At 35.6% G+C, this 19,298-nt stretch overlaps 1 protein-coding gene across 1 annotated transcript in view; it reads right to left on the reverse strand.

Moving 5' to 3' along the window:
- Positions 1-5,981: 5,981 nt before the first annotated feature.
- Positions 5,982-19,298, reverse strand: part of LOC145685900 (prostatic acid phosphatase-like) — a 51,238-nt gene continuing 37,921 nt past the window's right edge. Inside the window, exons 5-7 of the mRNA XM_081758649.1 lie at positions 18,948-19,071; positions 12,004-12,215; positions 5,982-6,413 (exon numbers count right to left, since the gene is read on the reverse strand). Coding sequence (XP_081614775.1) covers positions 6,267-6,413; positions 12,004-12,215; positions 18,948-19,071 — 483 coding nt within the window. The 3' untranslated portion in view covers positions 5,982-6,266. The remainder of the gene's footprint in view (positions 6,414-12,003; positions 12,216-18,947; positions 19,072-19,298) is intronic.

The following is a 19,298-nucleotide window of genomic DNA, read 5'->3' on the forward strand; positions in this document are numbered from 1 at the left end:
TGCTTCCATTTAAATTACAGCAGATCTTATTTTCCACACAGTGTATGAGTTTCAGTCATTTATTAATGCTTGTACAATGCTACGAAACTCAATACCATGCTATGAATCTAACACAATCAGGAATGGGTAAAAATAAGAATAATTCAGATCATTTGGTCCCTGTTCGGAATTTGAATATCCGAAGTGTGAATAATAATGAACCGAACCTAAGACGAGTATACTCTAGCAATCAAAATGAACAAAATAGACAAGGCTATGTAAGGAATCCGCCTAACCTAATCAACCGAAGTAGACACAAAAGTAATAGAAATACATGTCGAAATCCTAGAGATGCTATCAATCCTATGTATAGACATAATCATTGTTCACGAGATGGTACTTCGTATCCAAATTCAAATCACGATGAAAGACAGGTACAACCTAATGTAGAACCTAACCACGATTGTGCGGTACAATGCACTTTATTAGATTCATATGCCAGTGCGAATGTAACATGATTACCGTTAACGAAATTAGGTTAAACCCATGTTGGTTATAGATTCTTGTGAATTTTCGTTTTAAAGTTTGTGTTAATATTAATAATGAAAACGACGATTATAAATATTTGAAATGCATCTAGTTAAAGAGTTAGTAGCACCCAACATTCTTGATCAAATAAATAAGAATGAAAAATAACAATAATAATGAAAAATGTGTTTATTTAATAACAAAAAGGTGTCTTTTGTTTCTGTAAAATAAATTTATTTACTTCCATTTGATTATTCAAACGTAGGTTATGTTTAATTTTTATTCTTTCTTATTAATGTGAAGAATCATAATTCAATTTATAATTAGTTAAAGGCAAAAAAAAAATTACTTTATATCAGATTGATTTGTGTTTAATTGTCAAAGATTATGTTAAGAATAAGATCCATTCTATAAAATCCATTATTCAATAACTACCTTGAATGAAATTCTCCATTATTTATGACATCTTAGTGCTACTATGTATACATTACAATTGCAACACCTAACTTATTTGTTATACAATGCGCCCGAAAAGAATAAATATTATTTGTCACATCATCGTTTGTAATAATGATCGAAACTAGTAATCTTGATAATTTGTGTTTCACCCTCGTTAATTATATTTCTAAGCGACGATGTTTTTAATGATAAAGAATAAATAATAATGTAATAAAAGAGAAATATTAATGAAATCAAAGATTTATTGTAAATGTATTTATGTGAATGATAATAACTAATATTTTATATATATATGAGGGTTAACAAAAAAAATAATGAAGATATATACGAGGTGTGATCAAAATATAAAGAACATATGTAATGTACGAACATTAATCTAATCAGACCAGTGGTTCTTGAATATAAAAGCCAAGCCTACTCATGACTTTTATATTCAGTCCCTTTGTCGGGCGACATTTTCTATAACGAAATACTTTAGTTTGTATAATATTTACCTGTACCGTGGGCAAAAAGTGCTCATAAATATGTAATATACTTAGTAGAATGTTCATTTTAAATTAACAGAAAAGAAGAATGTTTTTAATATATGTAAGAGATTATTATGGGATAGTTGTGGCTATGTACATGTTATGTGTTGACCTAGTCAAGTAAATTTATGTATTTTAGGGTCTTAAAAAGAATATTTAAGACATATCAAGCAATAAAGGTGAGACTAATAATCTTTGAATATCTGAGTTGATTTTTACATAAAGAAAAGTAATTATCGCTTCGTAACTGATATTTTACAAGACGAACCAGGTTGACGACGCTTTTCTATAGAGTCGTTATAGTGTCAATCGAATAGTTTAGTGTTTCACTCATGTCACCTTGTGACTAAGGTACGTCCTGTCGATATATATATGGTACTGGGTTCAATTAGCGATAAAATACATTTTTAGCGTTAAACAAATGCAAAAATCTATACGAAATGAGATACCTTGATCTCTGACTTACGGATAACACCAAGCAACTAATGGTACTGAGTGTGATTGAGTTTACTAATTACTATTTGGCTAAAATCAGTGTTCCTTTATCTATAGTTCTTTTCGTGCTTTGAATTGCAAAGTTTGAAATAACCGTTTTAAATTATTGTGTATATATATCTTCCGAGTAATTCTGAGAATCATTGCTCTTTCTTTAAGCAATGTATGAGACTGTTAAATTGCTCTTTCCTTAAACTGTTGCACTAAGAAGGATGCATCCAGGAAAGTCCAAATTTGCAGAATGTCTATAGCAGGGAAGAATAAATATGTTTAGTCGATGGCTGCACAACGCCTCCGCTGTCACCACGTTGTCACACAGCGAATACAGCGAACGTTTAAGAGTATTCTGCACTTACTATTAGGTATCGGCCTGGGAACTTTGGCGCATCTACCCAGTCTCCTTCTTGGTGTTTCATTTTTAATGGCGAGTACTGAGTAGGAATAATATTGTAAGCGAATGCGTTTCCGGCTGACACCACACTTTTAATTATTGCGACATTTAAAAAAAAAAAAACTGTTAATTAAAATGTACAGAGAAGTTATTTCTGGAAAATTATATTCAGGCCTCTTGTGGTAACAACTGCACTTTAGTAGAAGATACTATTAAGGAAAAGAATGAGGTAAAATAATCTTTATATCGTACAAGCAATGGATGATAACAGCTTAATAAATGATTGTACGTAAATCTTGTTTGAGTTTGAATATAGGATTGTATAAGGCTGTGCATTTTGCATTATTATTGAGGTGCTGCAACTAACTAACTGCAAACCATATGATAAATTCTTACAGTAATATATCACATATTGATTTACTCTGTATGGAAACGAAAATAGTTTAATACATGGTTAACCTCCTTTGTGCCAGGGGCGGATCCAGAGGGGGGCGATCGGGGCGATCGCCCCCCCCCCACAAGAGGAAACTTTCTTATTTTATATATAAATAAACCCATCCATAACAAGTTTGGAGCTCTTAAAAGTAGCAGTATTACCGCCGACCGCCCCCCCCCCCAGAAGTCCGTCCTGGATCCGCCCCTGCTTTGTGCCCATAATTTTAAAATTAACGCTTGTGTCACTTTTCAACACTTGACTTTGCAGTAGCTTTCCAACGAATTAGCAGGAAGCCCAAACTTATAGGACACCCTGCAGGTAAATACATTTCTTTGGACAGTTTCACTGCTCCAAACTAAGATTTGAAAAGTGTAGTATTGTTAATTTTATTATTATTGGCACAAAGGAGATCAACCATATTTTAAGCTATTTTTGTTTTCATACAGAGTAAAACAATATTTGACAACATTACAGTAAGAATGTATCATGCACTTTGCAGTATGTTGCAGCACTTTAATAATGGTGCACTATACGTACACTCTAGATCCTGCATATGTCCGATTCATACATTACAAGAAGGCAATACGTATTCGATACAGGTAAAATCTGTATATTTCATATGGACAACCTATTAGCTATATACATCCAATCTATACATTACATATGGCCAACCTGTACGCGACATACGTATAATCTATATGCTGCATGCAGACAGTCTGTAAGCTACATATATGCACTCTGTATGGTGCATACGGATACTCTGTATGCTGTATCTGGACAAGCTGTGTGCGACATAAGGAAAATCTGTATAATACATACGTACAATACGTATTCTGTATCTAGTCGTACGTATGGGGCACAAGTACAATATAGATGCTGTCTCGGGGTTGAACGCAAGAAACATACGTACAGAACGTATATTGCATACTTCTTGAAATCATGCTCCGTCCTGATAGTCAGTGTATGTCGTCATTATTAACCCACATGCTACATACGACCCTGACGTCACAAAGCTAGATATTACCTCCGTATATACTTGTTACTGCAGATAACGTCACACGAATGACGTCATTGCACTTGTGCAGACAGTACGTATAATACATACTTTTTCAGCTATACGTTTGCTGCAGGATGTTATATACGGTTGTACGTTAAGTCCAGAAACTACAGGAATTACGAATGTAACCTACGTTTTTAAGTATGCCACCTACATTTTTTTTTCTCAGTGTATGAGTGATTTTCAAGCAGAAGTCACATTTAAAGACAAGTTTGGTTCAGAACTGGTGTAAATTTGAAAACATTCTTGTGGCTTTTGTTTTCAGCCAACTTTTTCACCTATGTACACCTACTTCGCAGTATTTGCAAAAATCTGGTTTGGATTATCTAACGGCTACAAAAATGATTTGTACGTTACAATCAGACTTAAAGCAAAAACGAAACGTAAATAAAGCTATGGAGTTTGCAAAGGACTTGAAAAGACAATTGAAGGATGCAGGATACGATGTTGCAGTTGAAACTTCTCTCCTTGCAAAGAGAATACCAGTAGCAAGTCTTCAAGCAGACGAGCTTTCCCATGATGAGGCAAGAATTTTAGATTCTCCTTTAAAAGTGTTTCAGATAAACGTTTTCAATGTTATTTTCGATACTGCAATTGAGCAATCATATTCTCGGTTTATCTGCAATGACAGTCTCATGAAGGACATTGCATAGCTGAATCCAATCCATTTCCATGAGATAAGTACTTTAGAAGAACTACCTGATTCAGCTCTCAGTACTCTACCACATTATTGCAAAGTGGAAAGAGAACAAATTCAAGAGGAACTGCTCCAATTTGCCCGTCATTATAGGAACTATAATCCACCAATATGTAAAAAAGCAGGATATTTTAAGAAATGAGCATGGCTGTGAGCAACATGCTCATAGTAGTGAAAAAGAGGAAAATGAAGAAGAGGAAGATAATGTAGCTGAGAGTGAGGAGGAAGATGAATGGGAATGCAAACCTGTAAGACAGTGTAAAGTGTGTCTAGTGTGTGCACTGCAGCTGCTTCACGAATTAAATATTTATGGTCCATTATATCCATCGTTGTATAAAGCGCATAAGTATGTTCTAACTCTATCGTGTACCCAAGTATCATGTGAAAGAATTTTCTCGATTATGAAAATGATCAAAAATCGGTTGCGTTCATCGCTTAGACAAAATTTGTTGGAAGACTTTATTCTTTTATACATAGAAAAATCATATACGTTTGATTACGACAAAGTGATTAACGATCTTGTATCTAGCTCCAAAGAATTAGGTAGATATTTGAAATTGTGAGTTTAACTGAGGCATAATGAAGATATTATTAGGATACATTTCTGGCATTCATATTAATTTTATATTATATTAGGCTACAGTATGCAATTCAGTAGAAAATTTCAACCAATTTGATATTAGAACTGATTTATGAGGAAAGAAACTTACAACACAACCTATTGCCAATTACCTGATATATATATATCTTTCTTATACATGTACGGAAGCAGACTTTAAACAGCTCTTAATAAATTACTGGGATTCTTCTCCACCAGGGACTAATTAACCGTTACATTGTAATGTTGAGTGTTTCAAAGTTGCCTTGAGATTAGTTTTTACTTATTGCACATGTATATATTTTGGGTTTTCTAAAACATGACACTCATTTGTTTAAATAAATGGTTTAAATTCATTACATAAAAAACAATAGCACTATATAAATAACTGAAAGCACCAATTCCGGTATTGTGTGTGTTTACAATAAAAAATGATAATGCCAATTACACACTGTATGAGTTACTATTAAAACGTTCCTACTTCAGATTTTTTGTAATTAATGTTTTGCTTTTGTATGAATATATGGGATACTATTTATGGGTTCGAAGATGGACTTTTATATGTAATACATATGAAGAATGCCAAGTACATTTCTTACATTTTTATACAATGGGCCCTCATTTCAGTTTAGCAGGGTGGGCCCTATGGTTGCCAGTCCGCCCCTGTATATAACCATCAAAGACAGTAAAAAGAATAGTCTATTTGAGATTGTTTTCAATCTTTATTTGGAACAATAAGCAACAGCACAACCGTACAAGGAAATATAGTTGACAGGCTGACATAAAAAATTTCAATGTATTGAATTAGAAAATAAAAAAGCATTATTTTTAAGCTTCATTGATTTTTAAGACTCGATGCTCAAATGAGTAGAGTAGACTACACATAAAATTCGAATTACATAAAATATTTACATAAAATACATTAACTAATACTATGCATGCTATTGACATACTTTTCACTGCACTCTAGACGTATTATTCACACGCTTTTGTAAAGAACAATGAACGACCATATATTAAAACTTCATTAGAACTCATCTTTTATTATATGTATACTTTTAGGTACGATCTCTATTTGTTTCCTATCTTCTGTGTCATCTCATAAAACGCATTCGTCTTCCCACCTCCGTGGAACGATGGTCTCCAGCAAATCATAGAACTGGTTCACTGGGCATAATGTCAAACAGCCTGGGAGTTGAAGTAAGCGAACTTCTGAATCGCTTCTTGTATTGTTTCTGTACAGAAGCTGGAAAATAAAAAGGTAATTGATTCTACAATATTATTGGCGCTTAGCAGGAGAAAGGCTATAATGTTTTAGGTTATATAATAACCCTGAGTTCATTAGATTAAAATTATGAAAATATTTCATATATCAACTGTTCAAATGATGATACAAGAAATCGAATTTATTTGAATTACTGTATTTTTACGTAGATTTCTGCATTTAACTTATTTTTATAATTAATTTTCTTTGTAAACGAACAGGACTAGCTCAGGAGAGTAATGCTCCCAGAAGTAGGAACGAAAAAAAAAAACAGTTCTGATTGGTTGGCGTTATCCATTTCTTGCCACGTTGCGTTCAAATAGCAGAAATCAAACAATCGTTGCTGTCGGTCTTCGTGGCCGAGTGGGCTATCGCTATGTGCTAGTGATAAAAATCTCTTTTGGCGTGAGTTCGAACTCGGTCCGAGGAAAGTTTTTTTTTTACATTTTTATAACACTTTTTAAATAAAAATAATATGAAAATAATACTCAAAAAAGTGATTTACTTACTTTTGTGCAGATAAGTAGTAGTAGTAGTAGTAGTAGTAGTAGGAACGGGTTAGAAGCCCCGCAGGGCTCGTTTTGTTCCCCTTGTACTCCATGATATAAATTTTGTGACCAACTTACAACAACTGGCTAGGATAGCGTGTAAAACAGTTGGCTAGAGTAGCACGCAAAAAAACGTACTTCCGGGAGCATTACTCTCCCGAGTGGGTCATGAAAGAACAAGTTTCTACATGTTTGGCCAAAAAAAAGGAGTGATACCATACGATACAGACCATAGGAAATGATATCACACGATACAGACCATTATCCTTAATAACATATATATATATTTCTACAAGTTATCGTTAAAGGGAAATCTTCAATGGTGATATATACACCAATTGATAATCCTAATTAAGCTTAAGAAAAAATGGCAGGTAAATCCTCAGCGTAGTTTTTCAAGAAAAATGATTTTTGTAAACCTAAAAATTGATACTGAAAGTTAGCAACGTCATCTATATGACACCGATACTGAAGTAAACTCTTAAGCTTTTCGTTATAAACTACCAAGAGGACAACAGAGGTGGAATGGGTCAGTAGGTTGTTGGCCAAATGGGTCAAGATTTGTGAGTCAATGGGTCAAGATTTGTGAGTCAATGGGTCATCAGTCAACAGGACGTGACCCACTACGACCCACTCTGACCCACCGATCTACTATGAACCACCGACCCACACTGCTCAGTGCAATGTAGACAGTATCTTCTGAACACAGATGAATTCGTCTAAGTTTTACTTTCAAGGCCTACATTCTTTTTTTTTTTTTCATTTGGTTCTATTTACTTACCTGAGATGAATATATCTAAGTAAAACATCAAGCATATTTGAATATTGGTATTTGTAATTGTTGTAATACGTAACTAAAGAACTTACTACTTGGCTTTGAAAACACAGTCGAATTTTACACTTTTTTTCGATTACGTTAGCATACTTTAACTTAATTTGAAACGGAAATTTCATCCTATTTTGCACTCGAAAGTATAAATAATTATAATTAAATTGAAATTCATCGTAAATGACTTTACCATTTCATATCGTAAAGGTCAGATCCACCATTGTTGCAACAGAGCAGTATTTGAGCTATTGATCGTAGAAATTCAAACTCCGATAGTGATAATTTCACAGCCTTGTTTTAGTCAGTGTAGAGAAGGGCGTGGAGAATATATGACAACGGATTTTAGCGGGTGGTGGGTCAGAGTGGGTCCTGTTGGGTTGTGGGTCAGAGCAGGTAACGGTGTATTGTGGGTCAGTGGATCATGGATCAAGTTTTTATTGACCCGCGCCATCTCTGGATGACAACACACAGTAAGGTTAATGAGATATAGCTTAAAATGATTATTAACTCGACTTTCACTTTTATTCAAACTGTAACGTTTTCTAAATCGATATATCGATCGATAGATCACATCAAGTTGAACAAAGTGAAATGCTTTGAGAGTAAAATTCTCATGTGTAGTTTTTGAGAAAAACGAATTTTTATAGCAATAAAGATGATGTCGAGCCTTGCAATCATATCAATTACAGCATAATTCATAGCGTTTATTCTCCTAGAAAAGAATACTTATTTATTTATGAACTTTATATGAAGAAAGATTGTTAAGTAGCATATTATTTATACGAGAAGAATTCAAAAAGTAAAGGCATATTTGCAATTTCTCTTTCCAGGATTGGCAACAATGCTAGTAACCGGCGCTGAGTGAATGTAGTTGGCAACATTTCGAGACAACGTGTCGCTCGTATTCCTGTATTAGTCGTTGGAGTGTAGCAGACCGTTAAACGTGGCAGCTCCATTGGAGATCTTCAGCAAGGAAGAAATGAGAGCAGTGATTCGCTTTTTGTGTGCGGAAGGTGTGAAACCTGCGGACATTATTCGTCCAATGCAAGCACTGTATGATGACAGCTGTTTATCGCGAAGAAAGATCTTCGTATGAATATAGCGTTTCAAACAGGGAAGAACTTCTTTATGTGACGATGAAAGATCCAGCAGGCCGTCGACCTTAACGACTGAGGAACTTGGGTACATCATCCCGAACCGGAAAATAAGTCATTGATGTGGTGCAAAATTGGTTACAGATGCAACCGAAAAATTTTTTTCTGACGAAATCAAAAAACTTGTGAAACGTTGGGAAAAGTGCATTGAAGTTCAGTGAGGTTACGTAGAAAAATAAGGCATGTTTCAGTTTTCTATCATTAGAATAAGTACAACTTTTCTCAAATGTGCCTTTACTTTTCGAATTCTCCTCTCCTCCTATATATTTATTGTTGTTTGCCTTCTGCGAGGCAGGAAATGCACATGCTATTTGTAAAGTACGAGATGTTTAATATTAATAGAATTAATTTTAATATTAAAAAATATATAACATGTCAACACTGTACAAACACGAAAGGCAAAATGAATACACGAGAGCAAAGTAAATCAAGGAATTTAGATCCATTTAATAGTTACACATGGCAGCTAAACTTTTATTTCAGGTACATAACATTTTAGTGAAACAAGAGTAATTAAGTAACGATAACCACCTATGCCTTGATATGCAGGAGATAGAACAATACAAAACAAAATATGTTTTTTACTAAAATGTTTACTCCCAACATTTTATAAGATTATATATATATATACGACGAATTAGTCTAGTCACAGTTATTGTGTTTCTAACATAGATAGTGATCGTACATTTGTTGCGGCAAAGCACAACATTAGAGTTAAGAAACACAGTTTGAGATGTCGAAAGAAACGAGTCATTGATAAGATGAAGAATATAGAAGTCATAAAGTAATTCAAGACAACATTATAGGAAACAACTGGGATGCAATCAAATCAAGTATGAAAAATGCAATCACGATAATATTAGCAAGGAGGAGGCCAGAACCTGAGAAGACGTGGATAACTCTGGAAATTTACAAAAGGATCAAACTTAGAGAAGAAACCTTGATCCACATAAAATCATCAAAAACAAGATAACAACACTGTGCAATCTAGAAAAGGAAAAGTGGTTGAAAAAAATTAGCGAAGAAGTCAAAGACGATTTTAAATGTGGGAAACAGAGAGAAGTTTATTCTAAGATTAAAATGGTACACTACAGACCGAGAACAAAGAGTAATATCGTAAAGGACAAAAATGGGAAGTTACTATTTGGCACAGAAGACGTAGGTAATAGATGGAAATAGCATATTGAGGACCCTTGAAGTGGCGAGGAAATTAGAGGTCTCGATGAGTATATTGAAGATGAAGAACTAACGGATGGAAATAAGGGAACTCCAATAACAAAATGAGGGTTCTCCTATGCGCTAAATAGGTTAAAATTAAATGAAGGAAATGGTAATAGATAACATTCCTGAGGAACTTGTACAGGACAGTAGTGACTACATCAAAAATAAATTACGTAAGATAATAACGGAATGCTCTGAAGAGAGTATCATACCAATTCATTTCGGAAAAAGTACGACTATCACAATATCCAAGAAAGATACTGCAAAGGAGTGCACAAAATATAGAACATTGGCCCTTCCAACACAAGCATCGATAAACTATTAGCGATAGTGAAGAAAAGGATCACGAAGAAAATAGACCGACATCTAGACAATGACAAATTTAGCTTCAGATCACGTGAAGAAACGATAGAAGCAATATTTGCATTACGTCAAATATTGAAAAGAAGATTAAAAGTAAACAGGAAAACGTATAGACCTAGGAAAAGCATTTGATATAGTAGATTGGAAGATAATGTTCCAAGCAATGTGCAAAGTAGAGGTTGCCTGGAAGACAGCCGAATAATTTTGAATATGTACGAAAGCGGAAGTGCTGAACTGGATATTACTGATAGCAAGAAAGAAGCAGAAATTAGAAGAGGTATGAGACAGGAATGTCCTCTGTCGCGTTGCTTATTTCAAACGTTCATTGGGGAGGCAACTGCATCAGCTTTGCCGATGATATTCATATAGTGGCGAACTTGGAAAAGGGTCTAAATACAATACAATACTCATCGTATTAAACCACGAAATAAAGCTCAAGCCAAGAATAAATACCAAGACAACCAAAAATAAGAAGAGGTGGAGGAAGGGCTAACGTAAAAATAGGCAAGATTGACTCCAAGAAGCGGCAGAATTTTGCTATCTCGGTAGTAATGTAAAAAGAAACAACAGGTACTATACCGATAGTACTGGTCAAGAGCGCCTTCCAAAATGAAGGGAACCATTTTATGAACAAGTACATGAACACCCACGCTAAGAAGACTATTCTAAAAGCTTTTCTGTGGAGTGATTTGACATATAGTTAAGAGATGTGGCATTAACCAAACAGGAGGAAGCTTGACTCGACTCAGAGGAAATATGGTTTTGGAGGAGGATTAAAAGAACTAGTTGGATTGTCAGGAAAAACAATAAGAAGGTATAGCAAGAAGTTTAGGAAAGACAACTACTTAAAATAATAGAAGTATACAAAGCAAAGCAAAGTTAATTGGACACTTACACAGACATGATGCTCTTCTCCAAAACATTTTCGAAAACAATATTCTGGAAGAGGACGAGCGAGAACATTCTATTTTTAAAATATGATCAATGAGATGGGATTTTCTTCCTACATAGAGATAAGAAAGGACACTGATGATAAGAAAACGTGATTACAAAGACAAGGCTTAGAACTTTTTGAAGAAGAGAGACGGATGATCATAACGTATTTGTCGGATAGAAATACAATCAAAAGAAATCTCACTGCACTTGTAGAACTCTCAGAGTTATGAAACAATGCTCTCCAGATGCTGTATTTCGGTTTATGTTCCACTATTTTATTTAAGCAAATTTCACCTAGAATGACTCTTTAGGACCTTTTCCAGCATCGAAGCTTATGAGATACTTACCTTCAGTTTACTATTCGATTTGAACCACATGTGCTTCCTGATCCATTTCACACTTAGCTATTCCCTCTTAAACAATATAAAATTACAGTTTTAAGTTTTTTAAAGTTCTACGTCCCACGGATGTGCCGGCTAGGCTAAAGGAGAATGTAAAATTACAGTATGTTCATACTATACCTGTACAACATCACCATCTTCTTCTGTACGATGCAACTCCACCATCAGCATTGCACCATATTCTGGTTTTAACAGTTCTGTAAATCCCATGGATCTCATAATATTGACGATAGTAATATCATGGGCTGAGTACATAAAAAGTTTTCTGTTCGGTGATAGAGTCCCGCTTGATTTACGCATAATATGATCTAACATTTGTCCAATGAGTGGTCCTGTAAAATAAAACTCACTACAGCAATATTCTCCAGCACAAGATGTCACAATTTTAACTTCATCCTTGCAGATGATAAAATCAGTAATAACGTGTTAGTGTTATTCCCAAACAAGTTTACGAAGATACAACAATTAAGTCTTATATACCTCCACGAGTAAAACTTGCTTTCAAAGCTTTTCGCTAAGCTCGCTCCTTTTAAAAAAAAAAAAAATTAATGAAGAACACAATAAAGAATATCAAATATTTAGAAAGTGACACGGATAGCATCCGAAATCATATTTACATGAACTACAACATTTAGAAAGTGATACTCATAGTATCCGAAATTATACTTGTATTTACATAAACTACAACATTTAGAAAGTGATACAGATAGTATCCGAAATTATATTCCATGAACTACTAATTATTTTGAAGAACTTTCGTACAGTGTATAAAAAATGAGTGACCAAGAATTATGACAATTAGTTTCGTACCAAGATTTTTTGATCTGTAGGAAAAGGCTTGCTAACAGCAATAAGCTTATTTAATAACATTTGTAAGTACTACCTGGCTACATTTATCAATATTTTTGATATTATTTATACTCTTTAAGTTATTTACTAAAACTCGAAAACTGAAAGTGAACTTAGTGGAGAGTATTATGTTATTAGGATAACGCAAGTGGGCCCTTAAGATTGTAATGTTATTAGAATCACTAGTGGATTTTTATAAGATTGTAAAATTATTAGGATCACCAGTGGGCCCTATAAGATTGTAATGTTATTAGGATCATTAGTGGACCTTGTAAGATTGTAATGTTATTAATGTCATTTTTGATTCTTACGAGATTGTAAGAATGTGATATTATTAGGATCACTAGTGGGTCTTATAAGATTGTAATGTTATTAGGATCGCACTAGTTGGCCCTTATAAGATTGTAATGTTATTAGGATCACTAGTGGGCCTTATAAGGTTGTAATGTTGTACGTACGTACATTACTCCACACGATGATTCTTGAACGAAAGGGAATTTTAAATTTTGCTGTTTGCAATATAATACAGAGTCTGCCCTGAAAGTAAGGAAACGAGTATTAAAAACATATTTTATTTGACAAAGTATTTTAATGCGCCTAGTATCCTTTAAAGTAAGAATCTTGGGCATCGACACGTCAAGCTGAGATATTTCTTTCACTGTTTATAGGCGTCTCAGATTTTTTTTTTTTCAATCTTGTTGAGCACATTTGCTACAGTCCTTTTGAGATCTTGTATGGTGTCATATCTGTGTCCTTTCAACGTACATTTCATACTCGGACACAGGAAAGTCACATGGAGAGAGGTCGAGGCCATATGGTGACTGGGGAAGCGTGGTTATGCATTCTTTTAAAGTCAAAACCTCGCTGATAGCGTGTGATATCAATTCTAGTCAAATGTTCAGTTATAATTTCATGAACTTGAGTTTTTGGAACCTCTAACTCTTCTGTAATCACACACATTTAAACGCCGATTAGCATTCAATAAAGCAAGCCCACAATTAATATTAACGTTCGTCGTCATTGTTGAAGAGTCCCAGGACCACTCCTGGTCGTGGACGTCTTCTCGGTCGTCTGTAAAGGTTTTGTGCTATTTGAATATTCGCTATCTGAACAATGCATCATTTGCCTTGATCATGTCGAACAACTCGGTAGGGGATTTCCTCACTCTAACGCAAAACTTCACAGTGTAACGCTGCTCCAACGTTAACTCCATTGTTGGCGTAACTTAGCAATAAAAAGGAATACACTCTCAAGCCTGTCAACTAGCTTTGACTGTTCCAAGCCAACTGAGCTCTTTCGCATTGTAAAACAAAGTTCCTCCATCTTCCCCCGCTACCGGTTACCCAATTAAATACACGTGCATTCAACGACACGATTTGTCTCTTTACTTTCAGAACAAACCTTGTAGATAGCTACAGAAATTATCTCGGTCCAGTTCTTAATGAAGTCAATTAATTAAGATCTCAATGAGCAACGGGAATTTGAGCGTCCGTTCATTAGTCCATAGATAACTTTTGAACGGAAGCGATTTTTCAACAAGCCCGGGTCTCCCGTTCTAAAGGGGCATACGCTAGCCGCTTAGCCACGAAGGAGCTCTTTACGGAAAAGTGACTTTCATCTCACTTTGTTACTGTTTATTAAGTGTACAGGTGTAATTGTAAGACTCTCTAATGCGATTTCTCTATTTTTAAGATAATAACCTCTTTCCAGAAAAAAAAAATAAAAATACTGAACATGGCCTTGAAGACATATGCTCATAAACCAAACAAAGATTCTATTTTTATGAAAATCAGCAAATTTAATCACTTGTTTATGCTATTATTACAAGAAACAATCAAATGACACATTCGCTAATAAGATCGTTGAAAATTAATGATGTCATTGTGATATTTGGTATTGTCAAAATAATCAAAAAGTCAAAGAAAAGAGATTCTGAAGATAATAAACGCCGGCTTTTGCTTTCCTTGTTTACCGATAATAAAGAGCTTTCTATTCTGTTCTCAAAAAGTAAAATTCCACAGTATTGTTTGATTTCGTTCACGGCTTCCTTGTATCAAAGTAAGACCTAAACTTACAAATAGGCGTTCGACACTCCATTGTTCTTTAGACAAGCTTCGGCTTTTTAAAGTGTTTTTTTTTTTTAATAGATAAGCTAATGAAGAAACATAATAGCAAGTTACTATTAATTACAAAATTTGCAAGAACTTGTATCTATAATTTTGAAGCTACCACATGAAAATGCCGACAATGACTCAATAGTAAACCGATTTAATGGTCGTGGGCAACATGTTCAGGTGCTAATTGTTCATTATATATAAATATGAAAGAAAAATCTTTAAGTTTTACGTCCCACGGTTATGCCGGATAGGCTAAATGAGACGGCGATAATGAGAAATGAATGAAATGGTGGAATGAAGAAAATGGGAGGAAACGGGAGAGCCCCGAGAAAACCCACGTGCACGGTGCTTGTCCACCACAAAACTCAGTTGGCGCGAGATGGGGTCGAACTAAGCACCCTATGCACGAGAGAACCGCTCTACCACTGAACTACCGCAGGCCCCACCCAGGACAGAGAGAAGCAAGGCAATATTTCCATTTGTTTGGAAACATCATTTACAATAAAGATCTAGTTATATGTAGCTTCCAAAATTAGTTTTACTTGTAGTAGTTTCTTTGCTTTCCTGATTGTTTCGTTGATTTTCGTTGCTTTGCAAGATAAATAATGAGGTTTGTGGTGGTTCAGTGGTAGAGCTCTCACCTCTGGTACGTGGGGTCCTGGTTTGATCCCAGCTGGCGCTAAAGTGGGGTTCGTGGTAGAGAAACACCATGTACGTGGATTTTCTCGGGGTTCTCTAGTTTCTTCCCACTTTCTTTATACCACCACCATGATCATCATTGTCTCCCTTATCCTTGGAGCACAACTGTGGAACGTTAACAAATGTCAAGGATCTCGTAAAAGGGATGAAGATTTCAGTGACCAGGCCCGTAGCATGCTTGTCAGTGATGAAAAGTCGTCAAGTATGGTTGCAATTGCATAGGCTACTTGAATCAATCTTGTAGGGGAGCTGCGGTGGATCAGAGTGTTCATCTCTGGTGCATGGGGTCCTTGGTTTGACCCCAGCTCGCACCAAGTGAGTTTTGTGGTGGACAAACACCGTGAGTTCGGGTTTCCTCGGGGTTCTCCCGTTCCCTTCCACTTTCTTCATTCCCTCATTTCATTGATTTCTCATCATCATCGTCTCCTTTAGCCTAGCAGGCATAACTGTGGGACGTAAAACAAAGATTCCATTTAATTTCATTTGAATCACTCTTTGTCATGTTTATCAATGTATCAAACTTTGTCAACTTGAAACTCTTAATTTTTATCTACAGAGGTTTCCTATGAACTCACAGGATAAATGTTTCTTATGTAATGATATCCTTCTCAAGTAAACTCAAATATGTGCAGTTATGGAGCCCTTCTAGTGGTAGATAATCATGTCCATCCTTGCAGCCAAAAAAAAAAAAAAAAAAAAAATACGCTACTATTATTATTTTTGATTGATAAGTATTTTTAACACGTTGGCTACTCTGGGTGAGTCTAATGCCTCTAAGGGAAGAACTCAGAATAGTGACTTGGAAGCCAAATGTTAAAATGAGAGACTGTCTTACCATTAAAAGTACTAATAACAGATAATTAAATGACACCTACATAGTTCAGAGACGCTTAACCCCTAAGTAATATACAAATAATATTTAACATTATTCTCTTTCAGTATAAAATCACCGTGACAAACATCAACATAAAAAGTTCAAAATCAAGTATGAGAAAAACAAAAAAAGCTGAAGTAGCTTTTCAACAATTCATTTCTAGTGTTAGTCATAACATGACATTCTCTCTAATTGAAGCACATTAATGCTTTTTGATACTTTTTAACGAATTTATGTATTGTAAGGCATTTACAAAGGTAACCAAGAAAGTTATGTCACGTTTCCACCCACCACTTTCGAACATCGATAAGCCACTTATGACGTACCTGGAAGATCAAAAATAGTCCCCATCAGCATCCACGACCTTCTGCCAACGTTCTGGAAGACCATGAATTACATCGCGGTAGAACTTGGTGGACCGTGAAGCGAAAAAGGTATCAAGTGCATATTGCATCTCTACTAAGGATTTGAACTGGCGTCCTCTAAGGTGATTCTCCAAGGAGTGGAACAGGTGATAATCAGACGGTGCAATGTCTGGGGAATATGGGGAATGTGTTTCCCATCCAAGGCGTAGAATGGTGTTTTGGGTCATCCTTGCAACATGAGGCTTTAGCGTTTTTCTTTAACAGGACACCTTTTGCAATTCAGAAGTGCTGGCTCCAAAGTTTTGAGTTTTTCTTGAACATGGCTCAAGTGCTGACAGTACACAGTTGTATTGATGATCTGACCAGCTGGTAGCAGTTCCCGATGCACGATGCAGCGAACAGTCCACCAAACACACAGGAGGACCTTCTTCTGCCTTGCGCTGGTTTCAGTTGTTTTGAAACCGGTTCATGGGATGCTAACCAATGATCACAGCGCCGTGGAGCTTCGTACAGGACTCAGTTCTCATCATATGTCAACACCTGACCAAAAATAGCTCCGTCCTCAGACAAGACAGCAAAGAAACACAAGTGTCTGCTCGCGTTGCCTTCTGATCCGGAGTTAAATCATGTAGGACCCGTCGACCCGATATGTAGTGCTCCGCAAGTTGGAGGTGCTGCCGAATGGTTTCTCTACTCACACTGAATTGTAGTCTCAGTTCCTCACATGTCTGGGCACTGTTCGCCTCAATTGCTGCCTGAAGATCATTTTGTAAGTGGGTTGGTCTTCCGGCACGTCGTGCGTCCTTGAGTGTTTCGACACCGTCCTTAAACTTGTTAAACCACCGCTGCACTGTCCGCGTAATCACGACACCTCACCAATGGCCTGGCGTATCTTCGGCCCTGTGTTTGACTCCACTTTGAACTCGTACAGCATACACGCGCTTATGACGCTCTGTGGAAGTTCTATGTTCACTCTATCCTTACGCAAGTTCACGATATAACTGAACTGCCTCAACCGGTAATATGTTGGGTATATTCACACCAACAACTGACCTTCGCCTTATCTCCATTCGCATTCAACTTACGGTCTGAGGGTCAATTGAACACAGACCTCCAAAAAAGCGACAGAACTTTCTTGGTTACCTTTATATTTGTTCCAACTGTTTTTAAAGCGTAACGTATTTCATCAACTATTAGGCCTGCTATACACAATGAGATAAATCCTAGGAAATAACTTAGGATTTATCTTCGGAAAAATGCTACGACATATCTCGTAGGAAATCCTACACTGTTGTGCCATACACGTAAAGAGTTTTCCTGCCTGACCTCATTACGTGTTTAAGTTCAACATGCTTTTCTTACGAAATATTAAACTCACAATGCAGCGCCCAAGTATTTGGACTATGTGAATGTTCCTTCAAAATTACATTACATATTTCTTCCATAAATTTCACAAATTTGCGAGATCTAAAATAGGATAGCACCAGGATAACTACGCCCATGTTTTTCAATATCATGAGATAGTTTTAATTAATAAGAGTACAAAATTGATGCATTCCAATGCTAACTACACTCCACATCCTACTGATATTGATACCAGACATTATATTGTTAAATTGCATACCTTTTAAAAAAAAATTCTCTCACCTGATATTGCTTAAATCGAAATCTTACGAATTTTCTTTCCGAAATAGAGCGTGCTCTAAACAAGAAAAATATCGTAGGATCGTTCAGAATATAGGAAATGACGCAATCTGATCTCATACACGTTGAGATTTTGACTCTAGGAAAAATCGTAAGAGATTTCCTAGGATCTATCCTATAGTGTATAGCAAGCCTTAAGTGAGGTACCTTGTGCGTAAATGTTTGATAGTTGTTCACAATAAGTTGCGTACGGAACGGGAAGTCGAGGTTTTAACCTCCTTGAGCAAGATATTATGCTAAAATAAACACATATTCATATTAAGATGTGTGTACATACGCCTGAAATCATATAAACTTGGGAGTTTGAACCCCCTCTTGACAACTTCTGCTTATGCCACTGTTCACGATACACCTATCTCATCTAAAACACATATTGTTACTTCACTTGTGTAATTTAGGGAAGAGCAGTTTAATTGTATATATTTTGTATTCCAGGTATCTTTGATACACACTTACCACCTTTAATCCTTTTCATTTTTTGAGAATAAGTGAAAACAGCTAGGCTTATTGCAGCTAATGGTCTCATTCTATCAGGATACACAGAAGACGTCCATGCAGGTAGTGTTAAGTTGTGTAATTCCTGAAATAAATTATCTGTTATTCTGTTGATTAAAATAATGAAAACTTATTTAACTGACAAAGTATAAATACAAAAATTATCTATTTCTTTGAATCACCATTGCAAAAGGTATTATTTATCACTACAATGTGAATTAAATGCAAACAACCACATGAACATGCCAATATTGAGTCAATAATAAGTCAATTTAGTAGTAGTCAACAAACTGTTCGGTTTTTCTTCATGAC

This window comes from Thermobia domestica, chromosome 5 (assembly GCF_964235325.1).
Source record: "Thermobia domestica chromosome 5, izTheDome1.hap1.1, whole genome shotgun sequence".
Lineage (NCBI taxonomy): Eukaryota > Metazoa > Arthropoda > Insecta > Zygentoma > Lepismatidae > Thermobia > Thermobia domestica.